This window comes from Cupressus sempervirens, chromosome 7 (genome assembly GCF_028749045.1).
Source record: "Cupressus sempervirens isolate cs-2001-9-10 chromosome 7, ASM2874904v1, whole genome shotgun sequence".
Taxonomy (NCBI): Eukaryota; Viridiplantae; Streptophyta; class Pinopsida; order Cupressales; family Cupressaceae; genus Cupressus; species Cupressus sempervirens.
The window spans coordinates 384,003,344-384,023,201 of record NC_143124.1 but is presented as its reverse complement, the minus strand read 5'-3'; the positions used below and the strand labels follow the sequence as shown (position 1 = coordinate 384,023,201).

Here is a 19,858-nt window from a genome sequence, read left to right as displayed (position 1 = left end):
TTTTCTTCAACATAGACTTCTTCTCACAAATCACTTGCCTAATATTTCTTACGAGACTATTATATCTAATATATTTAATATACTTAATCAAGTTATTCATTCATTTAACATCTTTTGTGTTGAAATATACAAAACACATATATTTTTACTATATTATCCATTGAAAATAATCATGTCAACTTAAAACTAGAAATTTAAATTATTAAAAAATTGAAAACTTAAAGCTCTGAATTTTAATTAATTAAAATTTGAAAACATACTCAATCTAAAATTGCAATTCACTCCGTAAAATGAATGGTCAGATATGAAAATCCACTTGCTTCTGATTGATTGTAAATAACGGTAATGAAATTATTACAACTTCATGATTCATTCTTCTATATCTAGAAGTAACAGAGTTATTTAATATGAAAGACCGAAGCAAAAACAGCATTTATTCAACTTCAAACTCGTGTCCCAAGTTCAAGCAGAGATTGGTGTCAAAATATACATCTTGACAACGTGTGAATCAACGCTTGAGGTGAGACTTCCTTTCAAACTTGTTGGAAGGTATGAATGCTGTAATATCAAAATAGACAAAAACAGTTGTGGTCAAACTCTTAAAGCTCAATACTAATATAGACAAAGAATTGCATTAAGATTAATAAACCAATTATAAATAGTTAAAGAATGTTTAAAGTATTCTCCCATCTAGATCAAGTAGATAATATTTATTCAGATAAAAAAAACATAACAAATGAGAATTGCTAATAGTCTTACAGTCCACAAGTCTCTAGCTTTAACAGCAGTTTTCGACGAAAGGCCAATGTCTTTCCATTTGGCAGTGATAGAGGCTGTAGAGTTGCTCCTGTTCCACAACGCTACAGCTACTCTTTTGTTGGACAAAGGCCCTGCCCATACCTGTGGAAGATCAAATTGACACAGATTAGACACACAAAATCTGAGTTGAATCCAAGGGAAAAATATGCTATTTAACTTCAGAGGCTGAATAAAAGACTTCTCTATGTTAATCCATTAACCCACAAAAATATCCGCATACCTCAAGGTCTCCTTGCTTGCTCACTTTCTTCCCCTGAACTCCCAATGAATCTGGTTCCATATACCAAATGGATTGGAGATGGAGGTTAAGATTGAAAAGCATTCTCAAACTTGTATACCAAAATATTAAAACTGAATTGATATGTGCAACTCACCTTGATTGACATCAATAACCTCTTTGTTTCCCAGGATCTCTAGTGTTTCCTGACTCGCATTCCTTAAGTCAGTGGTAATTATCAAAGGTGCCTGCAACAGATATGGTTATGAGCCCTTAACCACAACATATATTATATACAGGTCTTTTTCAGTGTGTATCCTTTCACTAGTTTTGGTTCTTGTACGGATGTGAAATTTGAATATGTTTGTATGTTCAGAGACACCAAGATTTGCAGCATTGCATGTGGGTTTTGGGTACCGCTCCTTGATCAAACTACCAATTTTTATATTTGCTAAGAAAGCTATTTCAGCTATTTATACATTAAGCATAGGCCTATATTTATTACCTTCATCAAGGCCCATATGCTGAATTGTGATCTGTACTCATCAGTTGTCCAACTAGGGCCCATCTTTCCAATCTGCAATACATCAGCATCTGGTTTGAATAATAAAAGCAGATATCAGTATGGATATAACAACGCAAATTAAAATAAATAGTAATATCAAGTCAGTCGACTCATGGAGCAGTTAACGTACAATTCCATCCACGGTTAGGACCTGCATAAGCGGCAAGCTTATTGTTCTGATCAGCGGTATCTAACATGCTGCAAGGAATGAAAAAGAAATCAATATATTTTTTTTCTGTATTACATTCTTCTATAATTAATTTGCTGTGTTTGGATAAGTGTATTACTCTACAAATCGAACTCCAATTTCACCACTCAACCAGCTGTTAGCAATCTTAGGTCCTTCTTTAATATACTCTGTTAAGTTGTACCTGGACATAGGCATAGAAAGAGTTAGCAGCATTTTCAGTTAATAAACTACCGAATGTCTTTGATTTTTGGTTTAATACAGAGATTGTTGATTGAAATCTCTTACCAATTACCGGTGGCAAAGAATATAGGACGCCCCGTCTTTAGGAGAGCTTTACTCATTTTTTTATACCTATTTATTTCAATACAAATTCAATAGTTTTTGCTAAATCAAACTGTAAATGTACATTTCAAAAGGCCAATGACAAAATAAAATATGGTATGAATGTTATGTACCTCGCAAGAGGACTGAGCTCAGGAATGTAACAGCTCATATATGTCAAGTAGTCTACTCCCTGCCCATTTATCAAACATTTGTTATTCTTTAGTATTCCAACAATAATTGGATTCCCACGTCATTGCATTCACTCTTCGTTTAAGGGCTCAGATCTATGCATCCAAGATAAAGTTGATAAACAAATCTGAAATGGAGCTCAATTGGGTAAGTAGACTGCATAATTTTATTGACAGCGAGTTACCCATGAAGCAAATGTGTTAGCATCCTGTTCCTCGTGTTTAATGGAACCTGCCGTTCTCGTGGAACATGTTTGTGATCTGGAAAAAGAAACCAAACATGGAAGTCAGTACTAATTATCAGGATTTCGGTATGTTTACAAATAAAAGGGTTTTAATTGATTCTGGCATAATATGCTCACCCTGCATCGGCATATATACCGAGTTTGAGTCCTTTAGAATGAACATAGTCTGCCAAAACTTTAATGCCAGAAGGAAATGTTTTTGCTTTAGCAATAAGATTACCCTGCCAATAAATAAGAAGGTTATGAGATGCTCCTAAATATCCCTTTCAATAGGTAATTATAAAGTCTAATGTTCAGAAAATTTACATAAACCACAAGAGGAAACACATATAGGTTGATAGCTCCAGTTAAAAGCATTTATCTAAATGAAAAGAAGAAAGCATTTATCTCAAGATAGCTATAATCTAAAGCACAAAAGAATGACTTGATGCAGAGCTTATTTATTGATTTGTTTTTAGCAATACCTGAGCATCTCGATGTTTTTCACCCCAGCAATCATCTGGTAGTTTTTGAGAAAACCAATTTAACATTAGAATCTGAAAAACCATTAATTAAGGACTACTTACAGTTAATGGTTTCCATTCTATCAAGAGAAAAAGGGTTATCTAGCTTACCTATGTTAACATATTCATATCCTAACTTGGACAATCCAGTGGAAATCAGTGCATCCGCTGTATTATGCACATTTACAGTGGGCCAATGTTAAAGATATAGATCAACGTTTTTGCTACATCAAATTGTTCTAACTTCAGCAAACCTTAAAAACCAGGCTTTCCACCAAAAAGCCTGCTATTTTCTAGTAACCTTAAATTTAAGAACAAGACAAAGGAAAAAATGATCAATTTAGAAGTGTTCTATCAACAAAGGGCTACATTAATCTGTCACTGACACTCAATGAAGTCTAAAACCATGCAAAAATGAGGTCAGGACAATCAAAAAATTGAAGTCACCTGCTCCACGAATAGCGTTTTCATTAATGCCACTACAGAAGAAATATTCACGACCATTCCATCTGAATACAAAAAAAACATCACAATAATTGCATTAATATATGTTGGGCATATTCTTTTATTTTTTCCATTTTTCCTAAAAGGTATAAACTTTTCATCTATATACAGAAACACCACCATTCTCCAAACTCCTGCTCATCGCCTGCTGACAGAGATGCAGTATATTACATCCACTTAATAGAATTCCAAGGGTTTTCCACCATTTAAAGAGACAGAAATCTTCAGGTCAGTAGTATAATACCTTAAGTTAAATTTGCCTAGCTATTAAATAAAGAAAACAGAAGTTTCTGTATCCACGTGTTTCCTTTTCCCAATAATAGACAGTAGAGAAATATACCCCATTGGAGGCTTCCGGCCGAGTCCATTGTAGGTTGCATTGGCTTGAAAGCACAAACAAACACCCACTAGTGTTACAAACAAAACTGAGACCATTTTCATGTTTGCCCAATCTCCAAAAGCAGATTTTAAAAAGACAGGAAAGAAGGCATTCGTGTTTACAAGATTAATTTGTTATCCCATATATAGGCTTCAAACCTCCACCACAACCACTCGATTTGGGTTCATCTCTTATTATTTTATTATAATTGTGCCAGAGATGCACTAAATGGTTTTGACTACTTTATATTACAGAAAAGAACGTGACATTTTGAATTTCATTGTACATACGAGTCCAAAATGTACAGCGCTGACAAAACTCCATTTCATCAAACGTCCTGGTGAGATACAGCAGAGCATCTTGTGGATCTTATCCAGAGCATCATGATTTTGACCCATCAAGTCTACAAGGATGAGCTTGTATTTTAAAAATGGTATTAACTGCTTGATAAGCTCAATAAAGTCGTAATCTTTTCCCACAAGCTGCGGTTTGATAGTGTGCACGTCAGCATTGAAATATACTAGTGGTTTCCACAGGGATTCAAGAATTCAAAATCGAATGTTCTTGATAGCGTGCCTTTGATTTAAATAAACTATTGGTTTCATGGAGATACCTGCTGCATACAGGGAGGTGACATTCGGTCAAACAATTCGCGGGCGTTACCTCCGCTTCCACATTTCCAAAACATGTTTACTAGGGCAGTTTACCCCTGCTTCCCAATGCATCCAGCTATCCCCTTTTCTCTGCCATTCCATTATTTATGCATTACGCCAGTGATTATTAAAATTGAATTTGCTCTCGCCGCAAGCAAAATGCATTACGCCACTGAGTATCAAAATTGAATTTACACTTAACCGCAAGCAAAGTGCATCACGCGTCCTCTTTTTCCACAACTCCACCTGCTTTAAAATGTCGGCACATAAGTTGCAAATGTCACAGGCCTGTAGTAAGGAGGTTATTAAGCGTTTAGATTATGTATAGGGTAACAGATAAGGGATCTGAGCAATAACAGCTATGATGAATAAAAGAAATCTGCATCTGTTGTGAATTGGACCGTCGTCGAAGTGATAGTAGATGGATTCTCTGAGGAATTGATCCACCAGGTACCCGTAAGCTCTGTGCATTTAACTCCATTGAATCCTTCCCACAAAACCAGAAGCTCACTTTGTTAATCCCAACTTTTTTGATATCCCCTATACTTTTTTTTTTTTCAGGTGCAGGCCATTTAATTGATCAATCATTAGAGTTTAATTCTTCAGCAACTTTTTGAATGTCTCTAATTTTAATAAATGTTGTTTTTTTTAATAATTTAATAATAAAAAGCAAGTCTATAGCGCAGGAAAGTTCCTCCCAAAAATTGACAGGTCTATTTTGTTATTATGATAGCATAGAATTTTAATTATTTGTATAAGTTCAAAGGGCTCTTGGTCTACGGGTGAGGTTAAAATGTTCTTAAAGAGCCCACCATAATTCGACATTGAAAATATTAGAAGTTCAACCTTGCTCAAATTACTTATATAAGTATGTGAGAGAAGGCAAATTTTACCAATGTTTAATTGTGTAAAATATTGTCTTATCAAACAAATTTAAATAAATTATAATTCAGAAAAAAATTCAAATTAGTAAGAATTGCATTTATGAATACTCTTACGAAAAAATGAAAATTTGTATGAATGATAATAAAAATTAAATGTACAATGATACAAAACAATTTTAAATTAATAATTATTATTCTATAAAAGAATGCACTATTAAATTAAAAATTATAAAAATAAAATAAAATAATTGTTATATTAAAAACTATATTTTGTATTCAAATTTATTTTCTTTCTTTGAAATAAATAAATATTATTTCTAAAGAAAATGTATTAAATTAAAGAATTCTTACATTATTTTTATTTTTATGAAATAGATACGCTTAAATAGAATATTGACCATACAAAAGTATTAAAACTATATATCATATTGTCAAAAAAATTTAAAAGAGTTGATTGGGTGTAATCTCAAAGTTTGGAACTGAATTATTATCTCTACTCTTGTTGGTTTTTCACATTTTCATTATTTCATCATAGCAATTTGTTTTTCAAAAACTTTTTCTTTTGGATATTTCTAAAATACATTAATATTTTATTAATTTAACAAAAACTTTTATCTATTCTATGATACTCATAAAAAAGTTTCAAAAATGAAATAATATCTATCACTATAGCACATATCCTAAAATAAAACAATATAAACAATATTGACAAGTCATTAAATAAAATAAATAAGTCTAACAATTAAATATTTCATTTTATTGAATGGTTTTATTGTTTTTTCATTTTTTTTTAATGTATAATATGTGTTATATAGAATTTTTAGAAGCTTTAGTTAAAATGAAGTCTCATAATTTTCTTAATGATGATTAATGTAAACTAAGTTTTGAAAACTAGTAGTCTCATAATGTTCAATTTAAATTTGAACTTTATGCATTCTACAATAATCAATAGTATTTTTTTTTAACTTCATGTATTTCACTATAAGCAATACTTTTTAAAAATTTGTTATGCATTCTACTTTTTAAAATAAAGTTAAAAATCGACCAAATTCATTTTCACAAAGTTTGAAAATTTTGGAAAGATCTTTAATTTTACTAATCCTAATTGAATTCACTTTGGAAAAGGTTGTAAAATCTAGAAATATGTTTGATTTTAATACTTATAAATAAGATATGTGGATATAAAAGGGGAAGGGCAGAGCACACGAGATTAGGGTTTAGACAACAAACTAGAAGACATGCACAGGGCTTTTCAGGACTATTTCTCTGCAGGAGAAGGTTGGACCTTTTTCGTACATCAGGGTTTCTCCTATACATCTCAATAGAGAAACCGTTGGCCTTTTTTATGCAAAAATAGATTTTTTTTTTTAATCAATCGCGTGGAGTCAAACAGAGTAGGGAGGTTGTCCAACCCGTGAGGAAAGATGAAGAACAAAATGGGGATGGGAGGGTAAAAAATCAGGCTCAATACTCCCACTCAATGCAAAGATTTACTTCATCAAACCTAGGGGGAAAAGTGAATTTCAACACTACAGCTGAAATTTTTTGGAGACCAAAGGTGGTGGAGAAACAATCGATAAAGACTATGGAACAACCTAAGGAGGTAAGATGAACTATTGATATTATGAAAGTTAAGCTTCAATCTTGGCAAGAATGGGTAATTTTTCTCAAGAGTAATGCTCTTTTTCTTAAATCGGGGAGGGGGGAATGGACAACTATTCGAAAACTAATATAATGGTGTGATAGGTAATGGGGTCAAGTTAAAGATTCTAGAGCCCTAGAAAATGGTTTTTATATAATCACAGTGGATAGTGCTCATGACAAAGAACGTATACTGAACGGGGGCCCCTACTTCTTAATAGGCTTTTATATGAAACCTTGGGAGCCTAACCTTGATGCTACAAAAGAAGATATCCAATCTTTCCCTACTTGGATAGGTTTGAGAAACCTCCCTCGAGAATATTGGAATGAGAATGTTATCAGTTTATATGGAATAAGTTAGGATCATTTGTTAAGGCCATTGAGATGGTAGATAAGGTGACTTCCATATGTTTCCTTACTTGTGTATAATATGGAATGCATGTCACCCTCTACTAGAAATGATGGAGCTGCACTCATCTGAAGGCATATGGAGACATGCTCTATCTATTGAAGAGGATCTCCAAGTGTGTGTGGACTGCTTAAGTGAGGATCATGATTCGTGGGGGTTGTGATATGGAGGGAGAGTTGAAGGAGTGGGAAGTAGATAAATTCCTTAACCGAGCAATGGTGATTTCTAAGGCCTTATCTCTTTGGAAGGATGTTGTTTGTAAGGATAATTTAGCAAGAGTTGCAGTTTGGGAATGTGAAAGTGTTTTGAAAGTCCTAGATAACCTATTAAGGGATAGGGGGAGTGGAGAGCGGATAGGTATGGGTTTAGAGAGGGTGTGGGAATTTATAGTGAGATCAAACTTAGAGTAAAATGAAATGAGTTTAGTTGCGTTAAGCTCTCTTGAGCATAGACTACATGCACCCTTGAGGGAAAGATCCCTAATTGGAGCAAGTAAAATGGATAGTCAAATCTGTCAAAAGGATAGTAATGTGGGGTTAGATTTAGGGACCCCTCAGGTGGTCTAGGATTTTGGAAATGTATAAAATAGAGGTGTCAGGCTCTTAGAGAAATTGTAGAAGCCAGAAAAAGACTCTTGGCATTGTTCAGAAGAATTTGTGGTACATAATATGATGCTTGGGAATAAGGGCAAAGGGATAGAGGATGCTAGGGTGAAAGATAATGAAATATCACCCATCCAAATTTTGGAAGGATCCTTTAACTTGGAAGAAGTTTCTAGTGATGATTATGAGGAAAGTGGCTCTAAGGAGGAAGAATTGGAGGATCTAAGGGATAATTTCTTAGGTTTGTCAGATAATGTAGTGCTTAGTGAGAGAAGAACACTATCTCAAACAAAAGGAAAAAAACCAAAAGATAAATGTGGGGGAATTGCAAAAAAGAGGGAGAAGGACTATAAAAGCTTTGATCTAGATTGCAGGGAGTGTTGGAGGGAAAATGAAATTGATATCAGGAAGAGGGAATGCCTTTTACTGGATGAGATGAATCCCGTACATGGCGGAATGCTAAGGGTTGTAATTCCTTGACAAGATTCACTTGATCAAGAGGGGTCTTGATCAAGCGGTGTTGGATGTGATCTCTTTACAAGAAACTTCAACTAAAGTGGAGGATTTTGATATAATGAAGAAGTAATTTTGTAGACGAAATTGTCAATGGGTAGGAGCTTTGGGTTCTTCTGATTGTCTACCTGGGTTTTGTAGAAGGATGAGACTACTTTGATGATTATGATGCAATAGGAGAAAAATTGGCAATGGTTCAAGGTAAGTTCAAAAATAATTAGGAGTAGAGTTTATTATGTTAAATGTTTATGGGCCTACTAAAAGTAGGGAGAAAAATTTGTTATGACATACTTTGATTGGTTTGGTAGAATTTTTTTTCTGATGAGATAGTTGTGTTAGGAGGGGATTTTAATGCTATTTTTTAGTTGATAGAGAAAAAAGGTGGAAAGGGTTGGAGATCTGTGAGTTAGGATGATTTCAAATTTTGTAGTTGAGAATAGTTTATCTAAGATCCCTTTCAAGAAAGGGGAGTTTACTTGGACAAATAGAAGATCAGGTTTTGTTGATATAGCTAAGAAGGTGGAGAGACTCTTTCTAGCAGGTGATTCATAAAGTACTAATTGGATGGTGGAATCAGATATTCTCCCTATCCATGGTTATGATCACTTCCCAATAGGACTCATGTTGCAAGAAAATTAATCCCTAGATAGATGTCCTTTCAAGTTTGAAGCATTGCGGCTCCAAGTTGATGGTTTAAAAGATTTGGTGGAATAGTGATGGGCTAATGCCCCTCCATTTGAAGGAAAACAAATATTTTTCTTTCTTTAAGAAATTACACCTTCTTAAGGAAAAGATGTAGATATGGAATAGAGAATACTTTCAGAATATTTTTAAGAGAACGTTGGAATTGGAAGAGTCTTTAAAAAAGATCAATGAAAAAAATAATAAGGAAGGGGATGGGAGAGGTGGACTTTGAGGAGGAAAAAACTATCAGTAAAGAATATGATGAGGTATTAGCTAGAGAAGAATTTTTTTGGACACACAAGTCTAGAGAAACTTGGCTAAAGGAAGGGTACACAAATACAATGTTTTTCCATAACTCTATCAAGATGAGGCGTTCCCATAATAGGATATTCTCAATTGAAAACTTGGAAGGGGAGTCACTGAAGACCTCCATAAATTCCTCCTTGAGATGCATTTAGATTTCAGAGGTAATCATGATTAGTGCAATTAGTTATGTGGGTCAGTGCAAGAAGTTGGGTCTCACTTTTGGCCAAATAAATGCTTTTGAAATTTTTTGTTAATTGATGTCAAAATTTGAGGCATTCAAAGATTGAATATAAAAAAACTCCAAAAATAAAATTTTGTGTTCAAAATCTAGTTTTTGAATATGTAATTTATTTTTGTACCCATATGATAGATTATTTTTTTGGTATGGATCTTTAAAAACCACTTTTTCAAAATGCCTATTTTAGGACCATACCACACTTGTGTACGAACACCATAATTTGACACAAATAAATGAATTTTCGCAAATCCTTTTAAAGGGAGTTACCTAATACACCTAAGATTGATGAAAATATTTTTTCTTAATTTTTTATTGAATAATTTTTTTTTATTAATTGGCTATAAAGGTAAAATTTAAACCTCTCATGTACGGAACACATAATTTGATCAAAATCTCACTTTTTTCAATTATTTTTTTACCCTCAAAAGAATTGTATGTAGATTGATGACATATAGATTAATTTAAGAAAAATTATAAAATGAAAATGTTATTAAAGTTTTAGTGAATGTCACTTTTTAATGTTTAAGAGATAGTTTTGATTAATAAATAATGGAAAAATAGCAAATAAACTAATAAAACTATAAAATTTATATTTTTGGAATCAGAACAATAAGACCTACAATGGGTTTTTGTTTCATCAAAAAATTCAATGGGGACGACTATAAAAAAATTATGACAATACCAGAAATTATCGATTAAATGCCTTAGAAAAAAAAATGGATCATAAAGGCATGGCTTGATGGGACCAAGCCTATGCCATGCCTTTTGCCAAGGCAAAACCCCATGCAAAAGTCAGGTGCCATACCAAATTCCCACTCATGTCTCGAGAATTGGGCACCCGATTTGTAATTCAAAAATCGGGTGCTCAGTTGCTTTCAACCGTTGTACCTGATTATTTAAAAATTAGGTACCTAATTCTTTTTGAAATTGGGTACCTAATTTGTAAGCAGGTATCCAATTTTTAAGTAATTGAGTACCCGATTCTAATGTACCCGTTGGGCCCCAAAAGTTGCCCCACAGACCGACTTTCAATGATTGAAATGATTGAATAACAGTTTCGATCTGCAACAACAAATTCTCTCATAGTTATTATGTTTTCTTGTCTTCTTTTACAATTTGCAAGCTATTGATTCAAATTCAAAATTGGTGCAAACATGGGATCAAAACAATGAAGAAAGAAGAAAGAAAAAGTTCTGATAGATGAGGAGATTGCAGCAAATAAAGAGAATGAAGCATGACGTTAATGAGAGAGAAGACAGAGAATTAGAGACTTGAACAATGTTTCAAAGGAGAAAGACATTAAGGATACCACAATGGATGAAGAGGTCAAAGAAGAGAACCCAATACAAGAAAATTCAGGTGCACATTCTAATCATGCATTCAATACAGGTGTGTTTCCAAACCGTCAAATTTTCTCTCATGATAAAATTGGTGATTTTTTAGTAGCAGGGTACGATTTAAACGATTTAGATTTTCTTCATGAGAAGCAGTTGTCAAATGATCATGCACAAAAAGCTTCAATTGAAATGCATGCCTGGAAAGAAATACCAAGAAAATTTGAAAATAAGATTCAAATCCCAAATAATAGTGAAAATGAAATGTCAATTAAAAATAAAAATTGCATGAATGTAGACATAGAAACACCAACTACTGAACAAACATGTCAAAATGATAGTAAAGTGTCTAAACATAATTTTCATATTCCTAATGATGTGCTAGATAATCTTGAGGGATTGGTTTCATGCAAACAAATTAGGACACATGCTAATAGATTGTATAAACATTTTTTTTTATAATAAGAAATTTGGGTTTCAATGTTAGTTAATGTTGCAACTAGTTAAAATGTCTAAAATGTGAAAAGTAATGAGAAGGTTGGGAATGTATGCAAAACCCAAGAATAAAAATGAGTCTTTAAACCAAGTTGTATCCACTATTGCTAGTGCCTTTGATGTTATCAAAAAGAGAAGTTGGTCTAAAGATAAGAATGCAACACGATGAGCAATAACAACAACTTTAGTTTACAAATCGACATCTGAAAAAAGATTGATTAGCAACATAAGTGGATATCTTAATGTGAATCATAAGACTTAAGAAAGAGCTGTAAAGAGAAGGGTTAACTTTGAATGTGATCCAACAAATATTTTATGGACTTCTAGTGGTAGACTCCCAAGATGTGATATGAAACTTACTAGTGAAGTCAAAAGTTTGATTGAATTTTTTTGGCATGATAATACAAGAGTATCACCTAATTCAAGAGATGTTCTTAAATTGAGAATTGGGTCAAAAATACATGATCCACATCCTAAACACCTTTTGGACATGACTCAAATTGAATTTTTAAAAAAAATTGTAGATGGTAAGGTATTAAGTATTACCATTTGTCAAAGATCTTTTGAAAAGTGTAAACCATGGTATGTAAGGATTAACAAGGAAAGAATCACATGTTTTTGTAAAACTCATATTCAATTTCGTTACTATTATGATGTATTTCGATCTATACGTGGTACCGTGCATAGTAAAGAAATGTTGTAGGAATGTGGTATAAAAATACCACCTCAAACTATAAAGGATTTTATATTAGGTTTGTTTTGCAATCCACCTAATGATCAATACTTTCTTTTCAATGCATGTCTTTTTGGTACATGTGATATGTGCGGCAATCTTTCTTTGTTAGATGAATGTTTGCATGAAAATGCTTTGACTAGTTTTGGACAACAATTAGTTGAGGTAAAAAGATTCAAAACTATTGAATATCCATTGAAGGATGGGAAGATTGGAAGAAGGTGTGATCTAGTTACAGATAAAGTTAGTTGTCATGCATTTATGGATGATTTTAAGAGTGTGATCATGCCAAAATATGTTAAACACTCTTAATATCCTAGATGGCTTGATGGACAATTTCACATATGTAAGAATACATTTCCAATTGGTACTATACTTTTAGTTGTTGACTTTGCAGAGAACTACACACTTGCACCATAACAAGAGGTACAACCACAATATTACAATTCAATGCAAGTAACAATTTATGTTCATATAGTTTACAGGCATGCACCTGATAGTATAGAGGAGGATTGAAAAATACAAAGAGAGTAGCATTTTTATATGAGTGATAATAAACTCCATTCATCTGAGTTTGTCCAATATTATTTCAAGGTCTTTTATGATAATTTAAAAGAGAGACAAATTCAAATGACACAACATTGGATATGGTCAGATAATTGTACTTCAAGAATGCTAGAATGTTCTATTGGTTGAGTAGGACACATAGGCAAACTAACATCCAACATGTGTGGAGTTTTTTAAAGCCTGGACATGGTAAAGGAGAACATGATGGTGCTGGTGCATGTGTGAAGAGAGCCCTTAGCAGAGAGCAATTAAAATTTGAGGAAAAAGCTAAATTAAAAAATGCACATGAGATTGTCAAATGGTGTAACAAATATTTATACACGGGATCAAGTCAGAACTCTACAATCAAAAATTTCTTCTACCTAGTTGAAGAAAAGAACATCTTTTCAAGATATGGCTGTGATACAATTAGTGGGTCAGCTAAATGGCATTCATTTAGGAGTTCAGATTCTAACACTTTGACTATATGGACCGGGAAGCTTGCTCTTTTTTGTCAATTTTGTCTTCCAAGTGAATGGCAAGAATGCAAGAATATAGAATGGGTTGAAGATTGGAAAAAAAGATCATTAGCACCTACTAACACGCATTTTGAAGATGATATAGTAAATGAAGGCCAGAATGTTACTTTTGCATCAGAAGACTATGATTGTATTTCAGACCTCATAGAACTTGGTATGCACAATTTAATTAGATTTTGTTGTGATCTCATGCATATAATTTGCATATGTACTCATGTGATTAAAGTGTTTCTATAATTCATCTTATCTTGTAGGACATGTTTATGCTATTATTGCACCTAGTAATAATGATGAACATACTGAGTATTGGATTGCTAGATGTGTGGAACCTAAGAAAAAATTGATATGTCATCAAGTAGATGATGATGGTTTTGAGTATCTAGTTGGGTCTGTCATTGTAGCTGGCACCTGGCTACATAGATACCTAACAAGAAGAAATGGTTTACCAGCATTTGAAGACTATCAAACCGAAAAGAAGATTTTACACTATTCTCATTTGGTTGTGGCAATGAATATCAAATTAGAAAGATACAAATGGAGACCCACCAATAAGGTATTATGAAAAATTTCAATGGATGAGCACGAGATAATCATAGATGCATTGCAAAAGAGAGACCTGATGTAGATGGTATAGTGGGATGACTACATTTAAATCAAACACACGTAAGTTTTTTCTTTATTGTGTTATTTTTATATATGTACTTATATAATTCAATGACATGTATGTATTTTGATATATGTACTTATATATATTCCTCTTATTCAGGTCTCAATTACAATTTATGCAAATTTAAGTTTTAAAGTGGATTAAGCATCAACATCTTGTGCAATTTCACATAGTGAGTACATACAAATTACACCTATATTTACATTGTTCAACTGCCTCATATTAATTTATGTGTTTATTAACATGTGTTTTTGTTTTACAATTTTGTTTTACAGGACCTCATTTGAAGAGATGTGTTGAACCAATTTTATATTTTGAGTTCGTGCTTCTATATATTTATCATTGACAATGTCTTACATATTTTGAAATATGTTGTACAAATTTTTTTTAAAATAGGAGTTTACTTCTATTTGAACGTTAAAGGTGTGCACTTGATATTATAAATTAATTATCAATTTAAGTAATGGCCTCCTATTTTTTTCAATTACTTTTACATTCATGCATGTTTAAATTAATGTTTGTTTGAAGTTTCAAATTACTATTGATTGTAATTAATAACCCTTCACTTGTACATGATAATTTAAAGATCATTACTCATTGTATTGATTATATGCTATTGTTATGTTGATAATTGACATGTATGTTTAACCATGTTAACCATGTTAAGTGAGAGGGAAGGAAGGAGGAAGAGAGGGAGAGAGAGGGAGGGAGGTATATGGGGAGGTTATAAGTGCTTGTAATTTACCAGAAAGGGGTCCCATTATGACACCTTAGGAAAAATTAACACTCTTAGGACCCCTTACAACACATTAGTTATAATTGTAGTCCTAAAAGTAATCTTTTCTAATGTGTCCTAGTACATTCTAATATTTCCAAGAGGTTTTGATGGGTCATATGTGGTCATAAGAAACCTTAGGACCCATTATGACTCCTTGGAACCCATTCATACCATTAACACACTTTATGAACCCTTAGAACACATTAATCATCGTAGGATACACTTTAGGGTTGTAATGTGTCCTATTCAATCCTATTTTTTCCTAAGGAGTCTTAGTGGGTCCTAAGTGGTTCTAGGAATTCTTGAGACTAATTACAACCTCCTAAGAACCATTATGACCCATTATGAGCCTATATAGTCATATTAGTCATATGTTCTAAAGGGACATTAGGGATTTTTAGGACCCATTAGTACACATTAGGTCTCATTAGGACACATTAGGATCCGCTCGCACACATTAGGACCCATTAGCCCCATTAAAACCTCTTATAACACATTAACTATTGCAAGACATAGTAATGTGTCCTAAGTGGTCCTAATATCTCACAACGGATCACGATTGGTCCTATGTGGTTTGAAATCCCATTAATATTGTTTAGGGTGCACATTATGACCATTTAAAACATATTAAAATCCATTAATGCCTCTTAGATAAACTTAACAGGCATTTAAGACACACTAATGGGTTATAATGTGCCCTAATGGGTCCTAATGTGTCTTAAGGGGTTCTAATGTGTTTAAGTGATCCCAAGACCTTTTAGGACCCGTTAGGAACCCTTATAATCCATTAGGGGCCATTAAGACTCATAATAACCAATTATAACCCCTCTGAACACATTCACCATCATATGATACACTACTATGTCCAAAGGCATTATAATAGTTCCTAAGTGGTTGTAATTAGTCCTAATGTTTCCTCTTGGATTTTAAACTATGGTATTAATATATCATGAAGGGTCATAATGGGTTCTTAGTGGTCCTAGGACATCTTAAGGTCTATTAGGATCACTTAGAAGACATTAACTATAATAGGACACACATATGAGATGTTAATGATTCTAATGTATCATAAGGGGTCATAATGGATTGTAAGTGGCCCTAGGACCCATTACAAAACCTTAGAATATATTAGGACCAATTAGGACACATTAAAACTACCTCAATTTGATGTGATATTTATGCAATAATCTTTTTGATATCAGTACCAATGCTCTATAAATAGTAAAATTATGTCAATTATGATTAGTACTTTAGGTCCTAATTTTAGATTAATTTTATGTATGTTATCCATACATGTGTGTTGTAAGGGGACATAGGAGTCCTAATAGGTCATAATATTTTTTATAGGTTCTAATAAGTCTTAATATGTATTATTAGGATATAATAGGTCTTATTAGGTAATAATAAGTCTTACATTACCAAACAACACATAAGAGCCCCTTATGATACATTTCTAAGTGCTTAGATCCATATTTTTATTAAGGGGACCTAGAGAGTCTTACTCAGTCCTAATATGTGCTATAGGTTCTAATAGGCTTAACATGTCTTAGTACGCAATAATTAGTCTTATGTTAACATAAAACACATAAGGACTCCTTATGATACATTTCTAGGTACTCTAATTCATATGTCTGTTAATAGGACTTAGGGAGTCCTACTAGGTCCTAATGTCCAAAGGCATTATAATAGTTCCTAAGTGGTCTTAATATATCATGAAGGGTCATAATGGGTTCTTAGTGGTCCTAGGACATCTTAGGGCCTATTAGGACCCCTTAGAACACATTAACTATGATAGGACACACAAATGGGATGTTAATGATTGTAATGTATCATAAGGGTTCATAATGTGTGAAAGGAAGGGTACCATCCATCATTTCATTAAAAAAATCTTCAATATTTACCTAAATTTTATAAATTTAAATTTTTAGGATGAAAAATATTTATTTAATAGTAGGTCAATTTTATTTGTATGAATCTCAATGCATAAATTTTATGTGATATTTATCCAATAAGCTTTTTTATATCAGTACTAATGCTCTATATAAATAGTTAAAATTATTGTTCATCTAGCATATATACTTAAAAAATGTGTCATATGTTCATGAATAAAATATGTTGCAATAAAGAAAAATGGTTTGAATACTTAAAACATGATGAAACATAATAATATATACTACATACACAAGCATGATAAGAAGTCATAAAAAAATAGTACATGGTCTAACATACATCATAACATGATCTATGAAGTTAAAAAACACATATATAATACAGTTTTAACTGTCCTAACACAAAGTGTATCAAAATATACAATATGTGTCATAAAAACACAATCTATAGGTGCCAACAAGACCTAATCTATTTGATCGAATTTCCTCTTTACTCCATGCAAAGAGGACTTATATGGATCATCCTTTGTAATAGAAGTTGTCTCATCATGTGGGATATCCTGTGAGGTAGATGGATCACCCTGTGTAACATGAGGCATGTCTCATCATGTACATTCTTAATTGAAATGGGTTTCAAAACATAGCTTGGAAATAAATTAAATATTCACTACATAATAAAATAAATACCACATGAGATGGGTGTCCCTCAGTAGTAGGAGGAGGCGCACTGTGAAAACTACCAAATGCAGCAGTAGTGAGGTCCTGTAATTTACATTACATACATTTTTAAAATTTGATTTTAGAGCATAATGAGCTATACATTATGTACATAAATCACAATATTGACCTCAAAGGATGATGTAGGTACCTCCATCTAGCTAATTCCTATGCTCTCAACAACACTCATGGTGACATAGTCCTACAATTATGGATACATAAATGTTGAGTCAAAATTATATATACATGAATAATTACAAAGTACACAAACTAAAAAGTACATAATTTGTACACTGCATTTTTTATAAACTATAAATTTAACATGTATATATATCATACCTGAGTACTAGCCAAAATCACATATGTGTCTATAGGTATGCTAGCAAGATAATCATAAGATGGAGTCAAAAATAGACTATATCGAGGCATATATGGATGAGTATGGTCCATCTCTTGTTTGTCAAATCAAAACACATAAAATATATATGCATGAGTCAAAATTGTTTATATTATAAGTTAATAACAATGTACATACATAAAAAAAAGCACAAATTACTTGTCTTCAGTCAAAAGTTCATAACGTATGTATTTGAGGCTATGCCTTAGTGGTAATTGGAGCAGGACCTGTACTGATATCAAACTATGTAGCTGTAGACAATCCCTACAAAATTAGATAAAAAGAATAGATGAGCACATGTTATTAAATTTGAGTTCAAATGTACATTTTTACAGTGTAATTCAAAGTGCATACTGTATGAGGGATGCCAATGTTTGTAGGTCTCGAAAAAAGACTATACTGCCTCCTAGGAGGAACAGTATCATCCATCCCCTGTTATTTCAAAAGTACAAATTAATATGGTTAATACAATTACACATGTATGTAGAAAGTAAATAATTATGTGTATTTTTAATTAAAATTAAAATTAAAATTTTACCTAATGCTCTTGACTCTCTCCTGGCTCTCCCTGCTGCATGAGGTCAACAAATGATGACACATCAATCTTGTCACTACCATCACCATGGGTAGTGGATATGTCATCATCAAAATCAGCTCCCCCAGCATAATGGTCATCATGTGCTACATCAACATCGCTCTAGGGGTCTGTGCATATGCCTCCATAGCTAGTACAATTATTGCCAAGTGGATAAACATGTCTCACTTGTATCCACTGCTATACTAAATTTCTTCAAAGGGAACCCAAAGAGGTAAGAGTAGATGAAACTACTCAGTGATGGTGTGGAGCTGGTACAATAGGCGCAAGAAGAGGTACAAGGGGCTGAGCTCGCCTGCAATTTCTCATTCTATCACTCAACTTTTCCCCAGGCCTATCCTGAGGCATCCCTCCACCAACCCCCTAAAATGCTTTCATATCAAAATAATTGGGTTTCAAACCCAATTCAAACTTAGCCCATAGCTTCCTAAGGAAGTACATGGGCATCTCATGATTAGCGTGTGGTGGATTGTCAAATACCATCCACCATCACTCCCAAAAATGTGTTGCCGTATGTGGATGTGTGCACCACCTAATATAAATGCAAGGCTTCTTCTCATTAATTTCCTCACCCATCTTAGGGTTTAGAAAATAACTTTTAAAATTTCCTTTACCTATATTGAGGTTATGAACCTCTCTATATGATAAGTCGTCGGAATAGAAGGCACACATTTTTTGCCTCCATAATCTGAATGAATCAATATTAGAATCTAAATGCTATATGGAGTGAATGATGCCTTGCATTCTATCTACAAGGCATAGTAGGTGAGGAAGGGGGTGGGTCTCATGTCAGATAGCCTCAATATCATGCATGAGGTCATTAAGGTTATGCCTCATGCTCTCACAGAGCTCATCTGTAGTGGGTGGTGGAGGTGGAGGTGGAGGTGGAGGTGGAGATAGAGGGGGTGGAGTTGGGGGAGAGGGAGGGGGTGGTGGCAGGTCCATCAAATATAATCTGCATATATGTTTAAACAACAATTAAATAAATAAAATTAAACACTTACGTCTAATTGAGCATTAAATACCAAATTTAAGTCTAATCATAAAATAATACTCCATTAAAACTATACAGGTTACTTCAAGCTTTCTTTTCTAAAAATAGGAGCCACCTAGCTAATTGCTTTCATGTACACTTATTTTGTGACATTGGGGGATTGTATTCTCATTATGGATTATATGTTCATCTTAGGATCAAACAAAGTTAAGATTATGGCAAGGTTATGGTTTACAATTTTGTTATGATTATGGTTTTCATGTCCTTGATTTTCCTTATGAGCTTACATGTGCCTTAGAATTAGAATTAA

General features: G+C 33.1%; 2 protein-coding genes across 2 annotated transcripts; both read right to left on the bottom strand.

Annotated features, from left to right (window-relative positions):
- Positions 1-303: 303 nt before the first annotated feature.
- LOC149547096 (alpha-galactosidase-like) lies at positions 304-4,653 on the bottom strand. Its single transcript, XM_089791510.1, has 15 exons — positions 3,896-4,653; positions 3,499-3,560; positions 3,163-3,219; positions 3,013-3,047; positions 2,666-2,769; positions 2,489-2,564; positions 2,247-2,305; positions 2,077-2,142; positions 1,889-1,972; positions 1,732-1,799; positions 1,542-1,630; positions 1,194-1,284; positions 1,040-1,089; positions 760-900; positions 304-558 (listed from the first exon to the last, which is right to left on the bottom strand). The coding sequence occupies exons 1-15, from the start codon at positions 3,994-3,996 to the stop codon at positions 463-465; spliced, it is 1,179 nt and encodes a 392-aa protein (XP_089647636.1). The 5' UTR covers positions 3,997-4,653; the 3' UTR covers positions 304-462.
- On the bottom strand, positions 4,183-4,637 carry LOC149547097 (uncharacterized). The gene is made up of 2 exons (XM_089791511.1): positions 4,548-4,637; positions 4,183-4,416 (listed from the first exon to the last, which is right to left on the bottom strand). The coding sequence occupies exons 1-2, from the start codon at positions 4,620-4,622 to the stop codon at positions 4,183-4,185; spliced, it is 309 nt and encodes a 102-aa protein (XP_089647637.1). The 5' UTR covers positions 4,623-4,637.
- Positions 4,654-19,858: the final 15,205 nt, after the last annotated feature.